The sequence below is a fragment of the Mycteria americana genome, unplaced genomic scaffold, assembly GCF_035582795.1.
Source record: "Mycteria americana isolate JAX WOST 10 ecotype Jacksonville Zoo and Gardens unplaced genomic scaffold, USCA_MyAme_1.0 Scaffold_46, whole genome shotgun sequence".
Classification (NCBI taxonomy): Eukaryota; Metazoa; Chordata; class Aves; order Ciconiiformes; family Ciconiidae; genus Mycteria; species Mycteria americana.
In genome coordinates, this window is record NW_027445633.1 from 941,480 (window position 1) to 961,174 (window position 19,695).

General features: G+C 54.0%; 1 protein-coding gene and 1 pseudogene across 1 annotated transcript; one reads left to right on the plus strand and one right to left on the minus strand.

Moving 5' to 3' along the window:
* Positions 1-7,193: 7,193 nt before the first annotated feature.
* LOC142403924 (olfactory receptor 14A16-like) lies at positions 7,194-8,132 on the minus strand. Its single transcript, XM_075490226.1, has one exon. The coding sequence runs from the start codon at positions 8,130-8,132 to the stop codon at positions 7,194-7,196; it is 939 nt and encodes a 312-aa protein (XP_075346341.1).
* A 1,337-nt stretch (positions 8,133-9,469) lies between these two features.
* LOC142403893 (olfactory receptor 14J1-like) lies at positions 9,470-19,432 on the plus strand (annotated as a pseudogene).
* Positions 19,433-19,695: the final 263 nt, after the last annotated feature.

Here is a 19,695-nt window from a genome sequence, read left to right on the forward strand (position 1 = left end):
AAATCCATAGCTGAGCACTACGTGTCTCACCCTTTCTCAAGGTCTCAGCACCCCACTTGTAGCCAAGGACACACAGGGTTCATTTCACCAACCCAGCAGCATTTCCTTGCTTGTAGCGTCTCTGGGCTTTTCCATGGCGCATTCAGGTAAAACCAAGATGCTATAGGACAGATTTGCATCCTGGAGGGCAGCTCAGTGCTTGGAAGGACATCCCAAGGAGATACCCAAGGGTCCTAATGATGCTATCTAAGTAAGGGAGAGTCAGCTCATTTGCAAGGGAATGACACAGAGTGCATTGCCCGCAGCCCCACAGGTTAGAGGAGAGCTTGGACACTTCATTCCCATGGACTCACCTGCATGGGAGGAATCACAAGAGCAGTGGCAGTGCCTGACTCGGCTGCTGCAGCTCCCATCCCCAGAGAGCCTGACAGCAAGATCAAGAAAACAATCACAATAACACAGACTGGTGGAGAAACAAGGAGAAATGCAGCAATGGTCTAGCTGAGAGAGGCAAGTGGAGAGGCAGCCGGGCACTCAGGACAGCGTTACCCTCACCCAGCTGTGCACAACACTTCCCAGACACCAACATTACTGGGCAGTTGCTCTGACCCCTGTGCTCTGCAGAGGGACATGGACACGTGGCTGGAGAGCTGCAGCACGGCTCTGCTGGAGCTCTGGCTGCAGAGGAGGTGGTTCACGCCTTGGACCCCACAGCCCTGAGGGCAGAGGCTTTGCTGGGTGGGACAGAAGGCGAGGGGGCTTGCTCAGGGGAAGGCGTCTGCATCGGAGGGGATCATAGGGAGATTTCTGAATTCTCCCTCCCACAACATTTCTGGTTTTCATTTCCTCTCATTCCCTGGTCATATCTCTGCTGCCTGGAGATTTTCCTCCTGGGAGGTGTTTCCCTGTCCCATGTCTTTCCCTGTCAGTGCTCACAGATCCCATCCCAACCTCTGTGCACTCCCCCTGGCCCTACAGAAACCTGCCTGTTTGCAGGGCACTGGCTGCATGCATGGTCCTGTTTGCAGGTGGAAAAGGGCAGGGAAGAAACACCCTGATGGGTGCAATACAGGTGAAGCTGGTGCTGTCCATAGGCAGAGGAGTGGCTGAAGGCACTCTAGGAGGTTTATGGCAGACCTGCTGATCACTCAAAGTTACAGCTCAGGAGTCTCAGTGACTTCTTCAAACTTGAGAGATCCCTTTTTCCACCTCCCCATGCTCCTCAAATAGGAAATCAAAAACACAAAGTCACCAATGCTCCTTGTCTTTAAGGAAATCCCTGCCTTGACCTTCCCCTTGAAAAGTCCCCTCAGAAATGCCCTGGGGGTGATCTGGAGCTGTGAGCAGCCCTGACCAACGCAGCACCCTCTTGACAGCAGAAGGACCCTCTCCTGCCAGCAGTTGCTTCTTCCACCCACAGCTTCTCCCCGCACTGCTGCTGGCAGCTCCCCAGGTAAGCTGAGAGCTGACCCTGGCAGGAGACAAAGGTCCTGCCCCAGCACACAGCCCCTGGGGTGCAGGGGCCCTGCTCTGAACGACAGGGCAACCCTGGGTGCACCCCCAGCTTCACACGCTGCAGCCATCCCCGGGTGAAGGCAGCCGACATGCCCCGTCCCTCTGATGGTGCAGCAGGGAAGCCCTGCTCCAAAGCCAGTCATTTTCTCTACACTGGGGAAACTGTGAGAGTCCTCCTGGCAGATCCCGTAGGCTGTGGGATGTGCCAGCTTTAGGAGATCTTTCCAGGAGCTGGGGCTGCATTGCCCTGCAGCCAGAGACTTACCACGTAGAGGGCTGTGAAGGTTATTCTGCAAGTGAGCTCTCCTCTGTCCTCCCACTCCCATCTGCCTCTAACCTCTCTCTGACTTCCCTCACCCCCCTCGCTGCCTGCGGGCAGTGCCCTCAGCCCTGCTGCCCTTTGCAGAGGAGCTGCTCCTGGGCAGAGCTGTCTCTCTGCAGCGCTGCCCGCTTGCCAGGAGCTCCCTCCATGCCAGGAGCCCAGCCCAGCTCAGCAGCAGAGGACCAGCCCAAGGCAGCACTTTCTCTGCCCCCTCTGGGCTCCCTCCAGGTGTCCCTGGGGCTGCAGGGGAACCTGCTGGGAAACAGGCTGAAGGCAGCACTCATGTTCCCTCCCTCAGCTGGGGAGAGACACTTCTTTCCAGCAGAGTCATTTCTCCTCTCAGAGACAAAGTTCCATCTAAATATCACCTTTTTTGGTCTCATTGTTAGACAGGGCTCTCAGACAGTGGCAGGCAGGGATCTCCCTTACCCCTGCTGAGGGAAAGGATTCAGCTGAGTCCATGGAGCATCTCATCCTGCGTTTCCATTCCTAGTATTTGAAGGAGACTCAGCTCCCTCCCATGCCTGCCACAAACCCACAGGAGGTGGGATTCCTCTGCCCTCTGTCCAGGAGTGCACAACATAGGCACCTGCATGGGAGCTCCTTCTCTCAGCTCCCTTGCTAATTAATGCAGATGGAGGGCAGCAGTGAGGTGTTCAGATGCAAATACCTGGTGACATTAGCGTTGCCAGTGGTGGCCCAAGATACCTGCAGGCAACTGCAAGCTCTAATGCAGAAGTTCATAAAGCCAGGGCAACATCTCAGGGATCATACATGAGCCTGGTAGGAAATTCCTTTGGCCAAGTGAAATGACAGCTGCTGCCCAAATAAAGGCCAAAAGAACCTTTTCCCACTCAGTATGTTCATGGCAGTTTATAGAAGTATTCATATGAACGACTGCAGTCATGTCCCATAGGGAGAGCAGGACACAGCACTGAGCCTTGTTGAACCTCATACAATTGACCTCAGCCCATCGACCCAGCCTGTCCAGATCCCTCTGCAGAGCCTTCCTGCCCTCAGGCAGATCAACGCTCCCGCACAACTTGGTGTTGTCTGCAAACTTACTGAGGGTGCACTCAATGCCCTCATCCAGATCGTTGATAAAGATATTAAAGAGAACTGGTCCCAGTACTGAGCCCTGGGGAACACCACTTGTGACCGGCTGCCAACTGGATTTAACTCCAGTCACCACCACTCTTAGGGCCTGGCCATCCCGCCAGGTTGTTTTCCCAGAGAAGCTCATGCTCCTCCAAGCCATGAGCAGCCAGTTTCTGCAGGAGAATGCTGTGGGAAACATGGTCAAAGGCAGACAACCTCCACAGCCTTTCCCTCATCCACTAAGCGTGTCACCTTTTCGTAGAAGGAGATCAAGTTAATTGTGTACAACTCTATTTGTACTTTACAATTAAAAATAACGTGTATCCCATCCCAGGCATAAGTGAGTTTTCTGTTCTCCTCCTCCTGCAGCGGCACCATAAAGAACATATCTTTTACATCTCCTACCACCATCTGGGGGTGAGTGGCAGCTTGGAAGGTGGCAGTTAATGTACCAGTGTTTGGGACAGTGGTTGTGGGAGGAGCGGTGTTTGCATTTGACTTTCTGTAGTCTGTACTTAGGCACCATCTCCCATCTGCTTTTTAACTGGTCACACTGGGGAATTATATGGGGAGTGCGTTTGGGAGATAAGGTGTCTTTTTTCTAGGTCAGCTGTGACCTCCACAATACCCATCCCAGCAGCGACAGAGAGAGGAGAGTGAGGGACATGGGTTATTGTTGAGTCAGGCAGCGTGGGGGCAGCTCACAGCAGTGAACTCTGCCAGTTCACTGACACCCATGGGGAGCTGCTCATTTTCACTCCGCTAACCAAGGACACTCCCGGCAGCCACAAGACCAAACACCACTGTCCAGTCCTTTCCAAACTCGTCCTTGTCATACCTCAAAGCCCAAACCATTTTGCTTCCCTGAAACTACTGCTAACTGGTGCCTTGATATCCTTTTCTCCCCTGGCAGTAACACGTTTACTTTAGCTATGGGGCACATTTCACTTTGGCCTGTAAATCCTGTTATTTAACCCTTTCTTGGCCGGGGTTAATGTTAGTTCTTTGGGAATCCAAACTTGAATTTATTAACCTTTTATCTCCCATGTATATTGAAAATGTTACTAGTAATCTTTGACAGCCCATTGGGACATAGATAAGAGAGCCGTCTGTGTTATCCCATTGATGAGCTTCCATCAGGGGGTTCATGAGATCGGGGCAAGTGTCTGGGGTTCTGGGGAGCCTGTCTTACTTGCCGGAGTACGTAATTACTTACTCTGCTGTCTGCATCAGCTTGGGATTGTCCTGCTGGTGTCAGTTCATCCCTCCCCATTTCTCGACGATGATTTACAGTGCTATGCACTAAGTCTGCCCAAGTCGGGATGGGTCAAAGCTGGGCTTGGCTGCCCTGACCCTCCTGAGCGTGATGTTGTATGTTTTGTCTTATTTCATCCCTCTTTGCAATGAGGTACGATTGTCAGGCAGCAGGGGCTCCCCTTAGCAGGGGTCTCATGGCTGGGGGGTCTACACGGGCAGAGAGAGGGTAATTACCATGTGCACCCCTGTCGTTCACAGCCTGCAGGCAGGCTGCTTTTGTAACGGCAGTAGAAAGCTCGCTTCATGATCGTATTGGCATAGCAGTGGCTCCCCTCTATCCCAAGGCTCTGTGCCCCTGCCCAATAAGCTACTCAGCGTGTAACAGAGTGTGGCTCAGCGTTAGGGGCTGCTCCCTCGTTCAAGAACACTCGTGGTCCCCCAAAGCCATCCACTTTGCCTTGCTCTAACATCATATGCTCTCCTCCGGTTAAGGAGGCACACCACAGATATTCAGTCTCGCTCTTGCCAGGCTTCTGCCCATATTTTTCATGCAGATTGGCCAATTGAAGGGGGTCCCATGGAATGGTCCTTGTGCTATTTCTCTGGTTGCGCCCTTGAGGTCCAGCAGATACCTCAGTTTTAATAAGAGGGGCTACCTTAAATTCTGATTCATCTCATTCACTCTCATCCCTAAGTTCTTGGTTCGGGTTCTCCCAAATATCTCCATCCCAATCTTCTGGGGGGACACAATTAGCTTACGAATTTTTAGAGGATCTGGTGTGTTGGAGGGCCTGAAATATCATGAGTTCTAGTTTATCCTCCCTGCATTTTTCTTTTTCCTCCCCCAGTTGTTTCTACAATTGACCTATCTGCAGAGATAACAGCATTTCTGGTCGCTTTCTTTGTTCACCCTCACCTTCTAACACCCCCATTTCCTGATCTTTACATTCCTTACACTGATACGCAGCTCCCAAACACGTTATCAACTTTTCGCATATTATTCCCTTCTCTTTACCATCTTTCCTTTTCCCTGCTGCAAGGTTTAATTGTGTCTCCATCCTATTCCAGTTTTCCCGCTTTTCATGCACCCAATCATCCACAAATTTTGGTGAAGGGTTAAATTTGTCCTCCATAATTATTCAAGGACTGAGTCCGCCACACTGCAGACTACACCAGTTTTTGTCGCAGGTGAATTATTAAGAGAAGTCATTGCTGTGGGGTTTACTAAAATGTTTTATTAATTATTAAACGATGATCAAATGACAATGAATTGATGATTGAATGAAAATGAAAGGATAATCAAATGGTGATTAAGCAATAATTGAATAGTAATTGAACAGTACTTAAACAGTGATTTGACAATGATTTGACAATGATTGACATGATAATTTAGATGATAATTTAGATGGTTATTAGATGATGATTTAGACAATGATTTAGACAGTAGTCAAACACTCTGCTACTGACTACAATTCTAATATTTAAGCTGTAGCTGGATATATAAATAAATGTTGCTAGCATACAATATACGTTTAGGCCTAATGTAAAATGTCACCTGCCTCGTTATAGATATCAGGTACCAGGTAAGGGGTCTCTCAGCCTTGAGGAGTACCCTTGAGAAGTGTCCCTGCTCAAAGGGCAGATCATCGCCATGCAACCTGTTGCCGTACAGGAGAGCTCAATGGCCTCGGGGAGGCTACAAATATTTATAGCACACAGGGATGGACTCGTAGTCAAACCCTCCTTTGGCGTCTGTGCAGGAGGGCAGCTGTAGCAGGTTTAGTTCTGTCCACTCCCAGCTCGGGCTGGTACTCTTCACTCCTGATAAGACGTGGCCGAGACTCCTTAGTGGCTGAGAAGATATGGCCTAGCACAGCTCTCACAGTTTGCACAGCAGGACTGATTTCAGTCAGGGCCACTTGTCGGTGACGCTTGAACCAAAGTACTGTTCACTAATTCAGAGTGGGTGCATCCGTCACGGTGTCCTGAACCACTCTCCACTCTCATGTCCCTTTGCCTGCTGGCTCCTCACAGCCTCTCCTGGCATTGCAGAGTCCTCAGTAGCCCACGGGCTCCTCAGGTTCACCTTCTCCTCTGGAAGAACCTCCCTTATGACATTACACATTTTATGAGGAGCCACTCACTGCCCACCCAGACTCATACGCTGTCCCTGGGGTTTCCCTGATGCCTCCTGGCAGTTCCCGATTTCTCTCCAGGCCAGCATCTGCCATCATCCCCACCAGAGGTGTGACAGTGCCAGGCAGATAAGTCAAAGACCAGTTGCTGTCTTCTCGGACATGTGCAACCAAGAAGGGAGCTCTCCATCCAACCCTTGGTGCTTAATATATCATGGTGGGACTCTTAGCTTGTCCCCCTGAATCTGTCGGAAACCCCAGAAGAGCAAGAGGCCCTTTTTGGGAGCAGCTCCTTGGGTGTATTCCTGACACCAGCTTTTGAAGAGGCATCCGGTCGTCTGGCCCTGTCCTGAGGAGCCCCTTTGGTGACGGTGGTGCTGGCAGGGAAGACAGCTCTGACACAGTGGTTCACATGGCCTGCTCCTCCTGCAGCCACCCGCATGCCACTGTGGAGGCAACAGGACTGTCACAAGTTACATGAGACCTTAGGGCTTACACAAAAGCAAGGGCACAGCAGGACAGGGTGGAAGAGAGGAAACACCAGCACGGAAAAGACCCGGTCCTGCTGTTGTCCTTTTCCACACAAGATAGAAGTGGTGGGAGCTGAGGAAAATACTTTTCTGCTGTTTTCTTTATTGTGTTTATCAAAGGGAGCCTGGCTCCTTATGTATAAGAGGTTTTGGGTCAAAACAAAACAAAAAAAAAGCAGGAGGGCCATAATAGTATTACATAAAGGTAAATTATAACATCAAAGCTATAAACAAAAGAAGGACAAAAGAAAGAAAGAAAAATCCAAACCAAACCAAAGCACAAAGTTTTGGCATTTCCTGAGATACCCTGGGAGTGCTATGAAGATGATGGGCATCTTATTGATGCTGAAGTAGAATGTATTCAAATAGATTCCACAGAGCATCCCTGAGGTCCTTGTTCCTCATGCTGTAGATGAGGGGGTTCACTGCCGGAGGAACCAACGAGTACAGAACTGCCACCACCAGATCCAGGGATGGGGACGAGATGGAGGGGGGCCTCAAATAGGCAAACATGGCAGTGCTGAGAAACAAGGAGACCACGGCCAGGTGAGGTAGGCACGTGGAAAAGGCTTTGTGCCGTCCCTGCTCAGACGGGATCCTCAGCACAGCCCGGAAGATCTGCACATAGGACAGCACGATGAAAACAAAACATCCAAAAACAAGAAAAGCACTAACCACAACAAGGCCAACTTCCCTGAGGTAGGAACGTGAGCAAGAGAGCTTGAGGATCTGGGGGATTTCACAGTAGAACTGGTCCAGGGCATTGCCGTGGCAGAGTGGTATGGAAAATGTATTGGCCGTGTGCAGCACAGCATTGAGAAACCCACTGCCCCAGGCAGCTGCTGCCATGTGGACACAAGCTCTGCTGCCCAGGAGGGTCCCGTAATGCAGGGGTTTGCAGATGGCAACGTAGCGGTCACAGGCCATGATGGTGAGAAGACAATACTCTGCTGATAAGAAAAGGAGAAAGAAAAATACCTGAGTAGCACACCCCAAGTAGGAAATGGCTCTGGTGTCCCACAGGGAATTGGCCATGGATTTGGGGACAGTGGTGGAGATGGAGCCCAGGTCAAGAACAGATAGGTTGAGGAGGAAGAAGTACATGGGGGTGTGGAGGCGGTGGTCACAGGCTACAGCAGTGATGATGAGGCCGTTGCCCAGGAGGGCAGCCAGGTAGATGCCCAGGAAGAGCCAGAAGTGCAAGAGCTGCAGCTCCTTCCGTGTGTCCATGAACGCCAGGAGGAGGAACTGGGTGATGGAGCTGCTGTTGGACATCTGCTTAGTTTGTGCAAAGGGCCTGGTCAAGGAGGAAAAGGCAGTGACAAGTGAGGAGAGACTTCTCAGAGTAAAACCTATTCCATGTCTCAGAGAAACAGCCCGCGTGGCCTCTCTCTTTCCAGGAAGGCCTTCGTGCAGCTCCCTGGCTTGAGCTCTGGTCTGTGCTGGGTTGGGGTGTAGTGGGGAGCAGGGGACTCCTCTGTGGAGGAATCAGTCCTGCTGTGCAGCCACAGCTAAACAGGAACCAGGAGTGATCTCAGGGTCAATTTACTCATGGTTTCAAAGAGCTTTTCAGCATTGTCCTTCCCAATTCACCCAACTGCAGAAGCAAGGTGCAAGGCTTTTGTTTTGTTTATTTTGCTCCTGTTGCCCCTCTCACATCTGGGGAGTGTTTTCTGAAGGCAGAAATCCTTGGCATTTCTGCTACACCACAAGTGCTATACTGAGAGTCCTGAGAGGCAGAAGGACAGACCCTTAGTGCAGATGGAGGAGAGCTGGTCTGTCCATCAGTCTTGCTCCCAGCTGTCCTTGGCTCTCACCTCTTTGGTCTGGATGGTGATCACACTCAGATGTTCCCCTGAAAGGAAATTGGATTCTGCTGGGAACAGCTGAATCCAGCCTGAAAGGGCAGATGATCTCCACCCTCCCCTCCCCAGGGAAGAGCTCTGCTCTTCTGGATGCCCTAAAAATGGGGTGTCCTTAACGGGCAGTCAGCCTTATCCCCATGCCATGGACTGCTTTGCCCAGTGCCCCACAGAGCCGCCTTGCACCCACAGAAACATGAGCATGGCAGGACCTGCAGGATCAGCTGCTGAGCTGCAGCTGAAACCCCCTTTCCCAGAGAGCCTGAAAACAAGAGCAGCAGCACCAGGGAGGGGTGGGGAAACCAAGAGAAATGCCCCAGTGCTTGTGCCAAGGGAAGCAGGGCCAGGACGGACAGACAGGCACTCGGGAGAGTCTCCTCTGCTGCAGAGGAGGCAACTCCTGCCCTGGAAGCCCTGACCTTGAGGGCAGAGGCTCTGCTGGGTGGGAGAAGAGCCCAGGGGGCCTTGACTGGGGAAAAGGCATGCTCACTGAAGGGCTGGCAGGGAGGTGCCCAGATCCCCCTCAGCCTTTGCTGTCAGCACTTTCCTCTCCGTCCCTGCCCCTGTCTCTGCTGCCTGGAGCTGTCCCTGCCAGGAGCCGTTTCTCTGTCCCCATGTCTCCTCCCTGCCAGTGCTCACAGAGCCCATCCCACGCACTGGGTGCTTCAGCTCTGCGTTGCAGACTCCTCCTGGCAGCAGGGCACTGGCCAGGGCCATCTGTGTGTTGGCAAGTCCTAAGGAGCACCTCAGATGAACCCTGAAGACACCATAAAGGTGACATTGGTGCTTTCTGTAGGCAAAGGAATGAGTGAAGGGACTCTATCAGGTTCCTGGGAACCTATTGATAACTCACTGTAACGCTGTAGGAGTCTCGGTCATTCGTCCAAAACTGAAAGAACCATCACCATTCCTCATCAGCACCACCAGCACAGCAGGAAACTGAAAACACCTTTACACAAGGTAGCCCCTGCCTTGATACGCTTCTTGAAAAGTCCCCTGGGAAATGTCCTGGGGGTGATGTGGAGCTGTGAGCAGCCCTGACCCATGCAGCACCCTTTGGACAGCAGAAGGACCCTGCCCTGACGGGGGTGGCCCCTTCCACCCACAGCCTCTCCCGGAAGACCCATGGGGAGCTCCCTGGGCAGGCTGAGTGCTGACCCTGGCAGGCAGCAGACTCCCTGCCGTGGCACACAGCACCCAGGGGCACAGGGACCCTGCTCGGAAGGACAGCCCTGGGCACCCCTGCCTGCACACCCGGCTTCACACCCCTGCGGTTGTTCCTGGGAGAAGGCAGCGGTCATGCCCTGTCCCTCTGACGGTGCGGCACGGAAGCCCTGCTCTGAAGCACGTCCTCCTCAACACCGAAGGAGCCTCGAGAGCCTTCCTGGCAGATCTTCTTAGACATGGGCTATGCCTGCTTTAGGAGACTGCTCCAGGAAGCGTCTGCATTGCACTGCACCCAGAGACACATCATGCCCTGTCCCTCTGACGGTGCAGCAAGGAAGCCCTGCTCCAGAAGACGTCCTTATCCCCTGCACTAGAGAAACGGTGAGAATTGTACTTACAGATCCCATGGGCTGTGGGATGTGCCAGCTTTAGGAGATCCCTCCAGCAACTGCAGCTGCATTGCCCTGTCAAGGGCTGTGAAGATTTCTCCAAGAGTGAGCTCTCAGCATCCTCCAAGCCCAGGCTGCCTTTAACCTCTCTCTGCCTCACTGCTCTCCCCTCGCTGCCTGCAGGCAGTGCCCTCATCCTGCTGCCCTTTGCAGAGGAGCTGCTCCTGGGCAGAGCTGTCTCTCTGCAGCGCTGCCCGCTTGCCAGGAGCTCCCTCCATGCCAGGAGCCCAGCCCAGCTCAGCAGCAGAGGACCAGCCCAAGGCAGCACTTTCTCTGCCCCCTCTGGGCTCTCTCCACGTGTCCCTGGGGCTCCAAGGGCTGACGTCTCCTGAAGGGCAGCAGGGTCTCTCCTGGGGAGCGTAGGCAGACGCTAACTGAAGCAATCACTGACTGTCCCTCTCTGAACACTGCAGAGACAGAGTTTAGAAGTGGGATTTGCCCTAACACGCCGTGGGGGTCTACAAAGAGTTTCAATATTTGTCTCCCTTGACCCCTATCCCTGTCCCCTTGCCAGGCAGGACACCGTGGCAGTGACAGGCAGGGATCATTTCCCCACCGTGCAGGGCAGGGGTTCAGCTGAGTCCATCAGGTATTTCCTCTCTGGTGAGTAGCCCAGAGACTGCAGTGGGGTTCAGCTCTTCCCCATGGACCCCACAGGAGCTGAAATTCCTCTTGCTCCAGCTCAGCGTGCACAAAATAGGTGCCTGCAGAGCAGCCCCTGCCCTGAGCTCCCTCTGTGATCCATGGGGATGGAGGGTGGCAGTCAGCTGCTCACACACCAACACCTGGTGGCATCTGAGGTGCCAGGGGTGGTCCAGGACTTGTGGCTGTGTCTGCAAGCGCTGATGGAGCATCCATGGGACACCCCCACCTGCCTGAGCATGAGCTGGGGGGCTGGGAGGGAGGGTCCCTTGGTCACCTCAGGTTACACCCAATGGTTAGGGCATCTGAACGTCTCTTAGACTCACATGTCCATGGCAGCTGCTGGCCTTCCAGCTGACCAAAAGGAGGAGTGCAGCAGAAGGAGGGTCAGGGCTCTCTCTGGGCTCCCTCCACTGCACTCACTAGAGCTCAGCTTACTACAAAACTCAGGCACGGGCACGTCCCTGCATTGCAGGCACCGATATCATTGCAAGGCTCTTTCTAAGGGCATAAGAAAGGCCTCTGGTGCCATGCCAGGTGCCTGGGGTGCCCAGCGCAACTGCATGTGGCTGGCCAATATGGCACAGGACCTCCAGGAAAGCCATGTCCCGCTGGAGTGGGGCTGGGCAGACACACCAGGGCCTCCCAAAGGGGTCCGGTGCCTTTTTGCCAGCACTGGAATGCCAACACCCCGGCAAGGAGGCAAGGTCCATCTCGTCTACAGCCAGGGCTGCTGCAAGATTGGGAGGCACATCACACCAGGGTCTCCACTCATGGCCCTATACTCTCAACCCCTGACAGTTCTCTTCTCCCCTGTCCTCTACCCACCTCTCCCCGTGATCATATGAAGAAAACCCCACACCACTGATGTCCACAGTCTGGCTGGATTGCAGCCTTAGCTCACCCAGGGACTTTCTCAGGGGTCCCTTGTGTTCCTGGAGATTGGCAGAAGGTGCTGCAGAGTCACCTCCGGCAGCAAACTCCTCTCTTGCAAGGCTGGCATGGCCCAGGCCTGTTTTCCTCTGGCCTTGGGGACTGCAGGGTTTGTTGTCTTCACGAGCATCACATTTCGTCCTTACGTTGCAACCTGCCATCCTTCCCAGCATGTCTTTGCTCTGAAGCAAAGCCTTTGCATACGTGGGGTCCTGGGTGCTTGGTTCCAGTTTTCTCCATGAGAAGACTTTGCTGAGCTGCTGCAACCCAACTGTGCACCAATGCCCTCAGCCTGGGACACAGCCAGGAGGGTCGGGAGCCCCTTAGTCCATGACAGAGCTTCTGAGGGAACCACTGTGCTGACGTGGTGGGACAGGTAGCACAGCTTTGGGTACTGTGATGTACAGGCTCTTTAGGAGACACTGGAGGTGGCTGAGGAGATGTCATATGGAAACGTCTCATGATCCTCCTAAGCACCTTCCTTGGTCATAGGCCAGCTGGGAAGTGGGAGATGGAAAGGGGCTCAGCAGCAGTGATCCCTGTCTGGCTGGGTCTGCTTCTCACCCTTCCCCGCATGGCCACTGCAGGGTCACCCCATGGCCCCAGGGCACCACAGCCCCCTCGCTCTGCAGAGCAGCACCGCCAGCTCAGGGCCCCGTGGGGAGTATGTGTGAGAGAGTGAAAGAGTTAATGTCTCAAACACTGTGGAGAGATGAGGCGCGATTTGCATGGCGACGGCAAGTCGGCTAGCATGGGATGGGGAGAGCTTTTCGGAGGAGAGACTAAAAGAGGTATTGTCTTGTAAGACACTGAAGGAGGTACTGTCTCAAACATTTATGGAGATAAGGTGCAGCAAGTCGGCTAGCACGGGATGAGAAGAGTGCGTTGGAGGATGTGCAGTTACCATCTATGGCCAGAGGTCACACAGAGTTCTATCTAAGGAATTGGCCTACAATCACCCGAAACTTGGAATGAAACTCCTCCCAAACCACCCCCCTCCCCCCAGCGCCTGCAACCCTTTGAGGACCAGAGCAACATAAATCCTGCAGGGGTGTGACCTGAGGCAGGGATTAGAGTATAAAGAGACTCCTTCCCCAGGGAACGGCGCGCGCGCCCATCACCGGAGGATTGCCACGTCTGTCATCATCATCGCGGGATCCAAGGGTGGTGATATCTTTCCTTTTCTTTATCCTCCTCTCTTCTCTTTTCCTTTTCTCACTTCTCTTTTCCGCTACTCTTCCATTATACACATATCTGGGCATATGAGTTTTGGATGAATTGTGACGGGTTGCCCGGAAAATAGCTCCATTGCTACATGTCCTCTGTTCGTTCGCTGAGCTTGCTAGTTGGTTAAGTTTGTAGTTTGCTAGTTAATAAAGTTGTTAGTCTAACTGTTCCTCTGAGTCATTGTCGTGACTCTACCGGCCTGCGGCTCTGCCAAGCAGAGATCGCCCTTTGTCGGTACACAAATCCCCGGGGAATCAAAAAGATTCACCCATCTCGCAACCCACCGAGGGGGACGAGACACGCTCTATCCCAGAAAGTGACCACAAAACGTTTGGGTAAAGCCCTGAGCAATCTGGTATGACCCTGCTTGGAGCAGGAGGTAGGTCGAGATACCTCCCAAGGTCCCTTCCAGCCTGAATGATGCTGTAGGAAACAAAGAGACTCTCTGTGATCTCTGTTTTTGGAGGATTTCAGGTTTCAGATCCACAAAGTCACAGCCAGCTTGACCCTGGGGTTGGTGATACCCCACCCTTTGGTGGGAGGGCACCATTACAGAAATTACCAGATCCAGGTGAGCATCACCTATGTGGGCACACATGGCAGCTGTGCTAAGAAGCTGGCCCCAGGAACCTGCAGAAACCTCTGGGAATCTTTGCACCCTGCAGTTTCCCCTTCCCATGAGGTCAGGGCGATTAAAGTCCCCAAGGGTGGTGTGGGGTCATTGAACTGGCCTTCCTCAAATTGCTTCCATAAGACTTTGTCCTCTTCCTCACCTGACTCCAGGTAAGGATTTCCTACCAGCATGTCTCCCTACCTGGTGTGTCCTGTGACCCTCCCCCACAAGAGCTCACCCAATCTGCTGCCCATCCCATAGAGGACCTCCATACACCCAGGCAGCTCCCTCACACTGAGGGCCTCCCCCTCCTGATCTTCCCCACCTGTCTTTTCTGAGAAGCCTGTATCCATCCATTGCAGCACCTCAAGGTTCCTGACCTGTCCCACCACACCTCAGCAGGTATTATATCAATGTCACAGCTCTGTGACAGCACACGGGGCTCCAGCCCCTCTTGTCTGTGCTCCAGGCTGAGGCCATTGGTGCACATTTGGGCTGCAGCACCTCAGCTTGGTGCCACCAGGGCCAGCCTCAGCCTTATCACAGATCTGGTGCCCAAGATCCTGTGCAAGCAAAGCCTTTCCTTGAGAGCAGAGGCATGCTGGAGTGGATGGCAGATGGCAATGTAAGGACGAAATGATGTGCCCATAAAGAGCGCACACCCTGTGCTCCCCAGTGCCAGAGAGAACCATGTTTGGACTGTGCAGTCCTGGCAGGAGAGGACTTTGCTGTCTGCAGTGTCTCTGCAGACTGGAGGGCCTGTGGTAGAGGTGAAGCTGATCGCCAGGAAGGACAAGTTGCTGCTGAAAACGTCCTTTGCTATGGACATCCTGTTGTCCAGGCACACTGTGAAAATCATTCACCTGTTCCTGGATTGCATCATCAAGGGAGTGAATAAAGGATGGGGGTAAGAAGAATCAGCAGCATTTGGAAGCGTTGGCACACGAGCGGAGACCCTGCTGTGACATGCCTCGTATAGATGCACTGCCTGCGGCTGCTGGACAGACATGGGACAGACCTTGTCTCACTGCAGTGGTGGCATTCAGTCTCTTGCTCACACGCACCAAATGTACCTGAGATGCCCTGGAGTGTCTGTTATGGACCAGCCCTGAATGGGGATAGCTGTGCTGTAGGTCCTGCACTGCCCAGCCAGCTGTACCCTCCAGTTGTGCTGGGCAGCGTTGGCATCTGAGGGAGCCCTACAGGCCTGCATTTGGCCATTAGGTTGAGCAGCTGCCCTGCAACAGGGTAGGCAATGTAGGGATGTCCATGGTAAACCTTCGGTTCCGCTTAGTGGAGATGCAGGAAATACAACTGATGGAGAAGAGACAGGCAGACTGAGCTCCCCCTGTGGCACATGACTTCATTTCATCGGGTGAATACCTCTATCGGTTGCCCTAAACATCCTCAGCAGGTACAGGTTTGGTTGTCCTAAGTGTGATCATCTTCTATCATTTCAGTTGGCCAAAGGGATTCCCCACCAGCCTCCAAGACAAGGTGCCCAAATGCTGCCCTGTCTCTCAGAATTGCTCCACTAGAGCTTGCAGTCTCCTGCACATGTCCTGAACCACCTCTGGCACCTCAAATGCCACCAGGTGTTTGCATTGGACAAGCTCACTCCTGGCCTCTGTCTCCACTATTGACATGGCAGCTTAGATAAGGAGCTCACAGGGATTTTGTGCAGCTGAGCTGAGGCAAGAGGAATCCCACCTCCCGTGGGTCTGTGGGGTGTACTGGAGAAGCCCAATCCCCCTCCGGCCTCCAGGAATACTGCTGAGAGCTGAGATGCCTACCTGGACTTGGCTCAATCCCTGCCCTGCACAGGTGGAAAGGATGCCCTGCCTGTCACTGCCTACGTGCCCTGCCTGACAATGGGACAGGAACAGGGGTTTCCAGAGGGGAACATTGACACCTCCTGCAGATCCGCACTCCCTGGCAGAGCAATTCCCGCTGCAGGACTCAGCCCGTCTAGTGTTTAGAGAGGGACAGGCAGTGATGACTTCAGTCTGCTTCCAGCTGTGCTCCCCAGGAGTGACCCTGCTGCCTTTCAGGAGCTGTCAGCCCTGGAGACCCCGGGACACCTCGAGGGAGCCGGGAGTGGAGGGGAGGGGGGAGCAGAGAAAGTGCTGCCTTGGGCTGGTCCTCTGCTGCTGAGCTGGGCTGGGCTCCTGGCATGGAGGGAGCTCCTGGCAAGCGGGCAGCGCTGCAGAGAGACAGCTCTGCCCAGGAGCAGCTCCTCTGCAAAGGGCAGCAGGGCTGAGGGCACTGCCTGCAGGCAGCGAGGGGAGAGCAGTGAGGCAGAGAGAGGTTAAAGGCAGCCTGGGCTTGCAGGATGCTGAGAGCTCACTCTTGGAGAAATCTTCACAGCCCTTGACAGTGTAAGTGTGTGGCTACAGGGCAATGCAGCGGCAGTTGCTGGAGGGATCTCCTAAAGCTGGCACATCCCACAGCCTCTGGGATCTTTCAGGAGAGCTCTCACAATTTCTCTGCTGTTGAGGAGGAGGGCATGGTCATGTGGATTCCCTGCCCTCAGAGGCAGAAGACATGATGGCTGCCTTCTTCCAGGAAGGACCGCAGGGGTGTGAAGCCAGGTGTGCAGGCAGGGGTGCCCAGGGCTGTCCTTCCGAGCAGGGTCCCTGCACCCCAGGGTGCTGCGTGCTGGGGCAGGGATTCAGCCGCCTGCCAGGGTCAGCACTCAGCCTGCCTGGGGAGCTCCCCACAGCGCTGTGGGGAGAAGCTGTGGCTGGAAGGAGGGACCCCCGGCAGGGCAGGGTCCTTCTGCTGCGTGGGTCAGGGCTGCTCACAGCTCCAGATCATGCCCAGAGCATTTCTGAGGGGACTTTTCATGAGTACGGTCATGGCAGGGGTTTCCTGCTTGAGTCTGTGCTTTCCTGAATCTGTGCTTCCACTTTGCTCTGGCTCACCTGGGTTGGATGGAAACACAGCCGTGCAGATTAGAGAAGGGGAGGAGGCTTCTACACTGTCACCCTGACGTGTACTAGGAGCCTCAGCAAGTGCCTTCATCCCCTGCCAGCCTACAGGTAGCACCAGCAGCACCTTTCCAGGTTCCTCAGGGTTTGTATGACCTCTTCTGTAGCCCCTGCACACACAGCGTGGCTGCAGGGCAGAGCCGGGCACACAGGGGCTGGGCTGGGCTCTGTGAGCACTGGCAGGGAAGAGACATGGGGCCAGAGAAACAGCTCCCAGCTGGGACAGCTGCAGGCAGCAGAGATGGGCAGGAAGGGAGGGAACTGCTTATGGAAAGCCTGTGGCAGGGGAGATATGGGCACCTCCCGGCCAGCCCTGCACTGCAGATGCCTTCCCCGAGCAACATCCTTCATCTCTCCTCTCCCACCCAGCACAGCCCTCAGCCCTCACGGCCATGGGGTCTAGGCTGGGAGGCACCTCTGTGTCCAGCAGACCAGCAGAAGAGGCGAAGGGCATCCATCCCTCCTGCCACGGGCACATTTCCCCGTAACCAGCAATGGGGCTGAGGGCAACTGTCCGGCATTATCACAGTCTGGGAGGTGTTGTGCACAGCTGGGTACGGGTAACGCTGCCCTGAGTGCCTGGCTGCCTCTCCCCTGGCCTCTCTCGGCCAGACCCTCACTGGGCTTTGCCTTGTTTCTCCACTTCTCTCTTTTAAATTTCTCTTGTTCTTGCTGTCAGACTCTCTGGGGATGGGAGTTTCAGCTGCAGAGTCCCACACTGATCTTGTGGGTCCCTTCATGCCGGTGTGTCCATGGGAACAGATGTCCCAGCTTCCCTCTCACCTGTGGGGCTGGGGAAAGAGTCCATTTTCTCTTACTGAGATGCCAGCACTAGGAGGACAATTGGCTATCTCCCTGGGGTGTCCTTCCAAGCTGTGAGCTGCCCTCCAGGATGCAGACCTGTGCAGAGCACCTCTGTTTTGTCTGAAAGCCCCATGGAGAAGTGCAGAGATACTACAACCGAGGAAATGCTGCTGAGTTGGTGAAATGAGCCCTGTGTGTCCTTGGCTAGAAGTGGGGTGCTGAGACCTTGAGAAAGGGTGAGACATTGCGTGGTCTGTGGTAGGTCCCTCTGCTCTCAGTAGTGTCTGGTTGTTTTTCAGGGTAAGGTAAGAGTGTGATCGCCCTCCATCTCATGAAGGTGCAAGCCCAGGGCAGCTGGGAACAAGACGGAGGGACAGACTAGCTCCCTCACTCTGCACTAAACCACAGGCAATCCTCTTGCTTTTCAGGCCTCTCTCCGTTCTCCCTGAGTGCAGCAGAAATGCTGAGGGGTTCTGACATCCAACACCACTCCCCAGGTGAGATGGAGGGAGCTTGAAAAAAACCTAAAACCTCTCAAAGTGCCTTCTGCCATCCTGGTTCCTTAGCACTGGGAGAGCAGATGCTGACAGGCCCTTCTGCATTAGGAGCAGTTTCATCTGACACAGCTGAACACCAGGTCTGGCCCCTGCCCACACTGTTCCCATGAAGTCCCTGCCGCAGAGCAGGGCTGACTCCTCAGCAGCCAGTGGGCAGAGGCCCTTCTCCTCAGGGCACGCTCACCAGCACCACAGAGCTCCAGGCACAGAGCTGAAGGAAAGTCTCCTAGAGAAGGAATTGTGTGTGTGGGAAGGGGGTGTATCAGAGTGAGGGTGTAGGAGAAATGCTTTGATTTTCCTCAGAGAAGTCCCCCCTAACTCTTCATTGACTCTTCCTCCAAGGACAGGACCCCATGCGCAGAGGCAGCAACCATCCAACAGCAGCTCCATCACCCAGTTCCTCCTCCTGGCCTTTGCAGACAGACGGGATCTGCAGCTCTTGCACTTCTGGCTCTTCCTGGGCATCTACCTGGCTGCCCTCCTGGGCAACGGCCTCATCATCACCGCCGTAGCCTGCGACCACCGCCTCCACACCCCCATGTACTTCTTCCTCTTCAACCTCTCCTTCATTGACCTGGGCTCCATCTCCACTATTCTCCTCAAATCCATGGCCAATTCCCTGTGGGACACCAGGGCAATCTCCTACGCAGGATGTGTTGTACAGGTCTTTCTCTTTTCCTTCTTGATAGTAGCAGAGCATTGTCTCCTCACCATCATGGCCTATGACCGCTACGTTGCCATCTGCAAACCCCTGCACTACGGGACCCTCCTGGGCAGCAGAGCTTGTGTCCACATGGCAGCAGCTGCCTGGGGCAGTGCTTTTCTCAATGCTCTCCTTCACACTACCAATACGTTTTCCATACCCCTCTGCAAGGGCAATGTCCTGGACCAGTTCTTCTGTGAAATCCCCCAGATCCTCAAGCTCTCCTGCTCACAGTCCTACCTCAGGGAAGTTGGGCTTACTGTGGTTAGTTTTGCTTTGGCTTTTGGGTGTTTTGTTTTTATTGTGCTGTCCTACGTGCAGATCTTCAGGGCCGTGCTGAGGATCCCCTCTCAGCAGGGACGGCACAAAGCCTTCTCCATGTGCCTCCCTCACCTGGCCGTTGTCTCCCTATATATCAGCACTGCCATGTTTGCCTACCTGAAGCCCCCCTCCATCTCCTCCCCATCCCTGGATCTGGTGGTGGCTGTTCTGTACTCAGTGGTTCCTCCAGCAGTGAACCCCCTCATCTACAGCATGAGGAACCAGGAGCTCAAAGATGCATTGAAGAAGCTGATTCAATCAGTCGTCTTTCAGCAGCAATAAGCTGCCTGTGTCTTTTCACAAGTGATTTCCAGAGTACCTGGGGAATCTGCTGTGCTTTGGGTATTGTTCTGTGATAATTCTGTTTCTCCAGGAATGTCCGCACTCACTCCACTTCTCCAGAGCCATGAAACCACTCTGTCTGACCCAGAGGTCTTTTCAGATGTCTCTGGCACGATGTCACAGCTGCTCTCCCATGTCACATCTCTTTAATAAAAGGGGGTTTTCTCAGTGCCGCTGTCTGCAGGTTGTGCTCTTCTTCCAGAGTTCAGATCAGGAACAGAATGAAGA

What these genes read in the sequence shown, in the direction of transcription:
- LOC142403924 (XM_075490226.1), bottom strand. Translation starts at nt 8,132, where the DNA reads ATGTCCAACAGCAGCTCCATCACCCAGTTCCTCCTCCTGGCGTTCATG.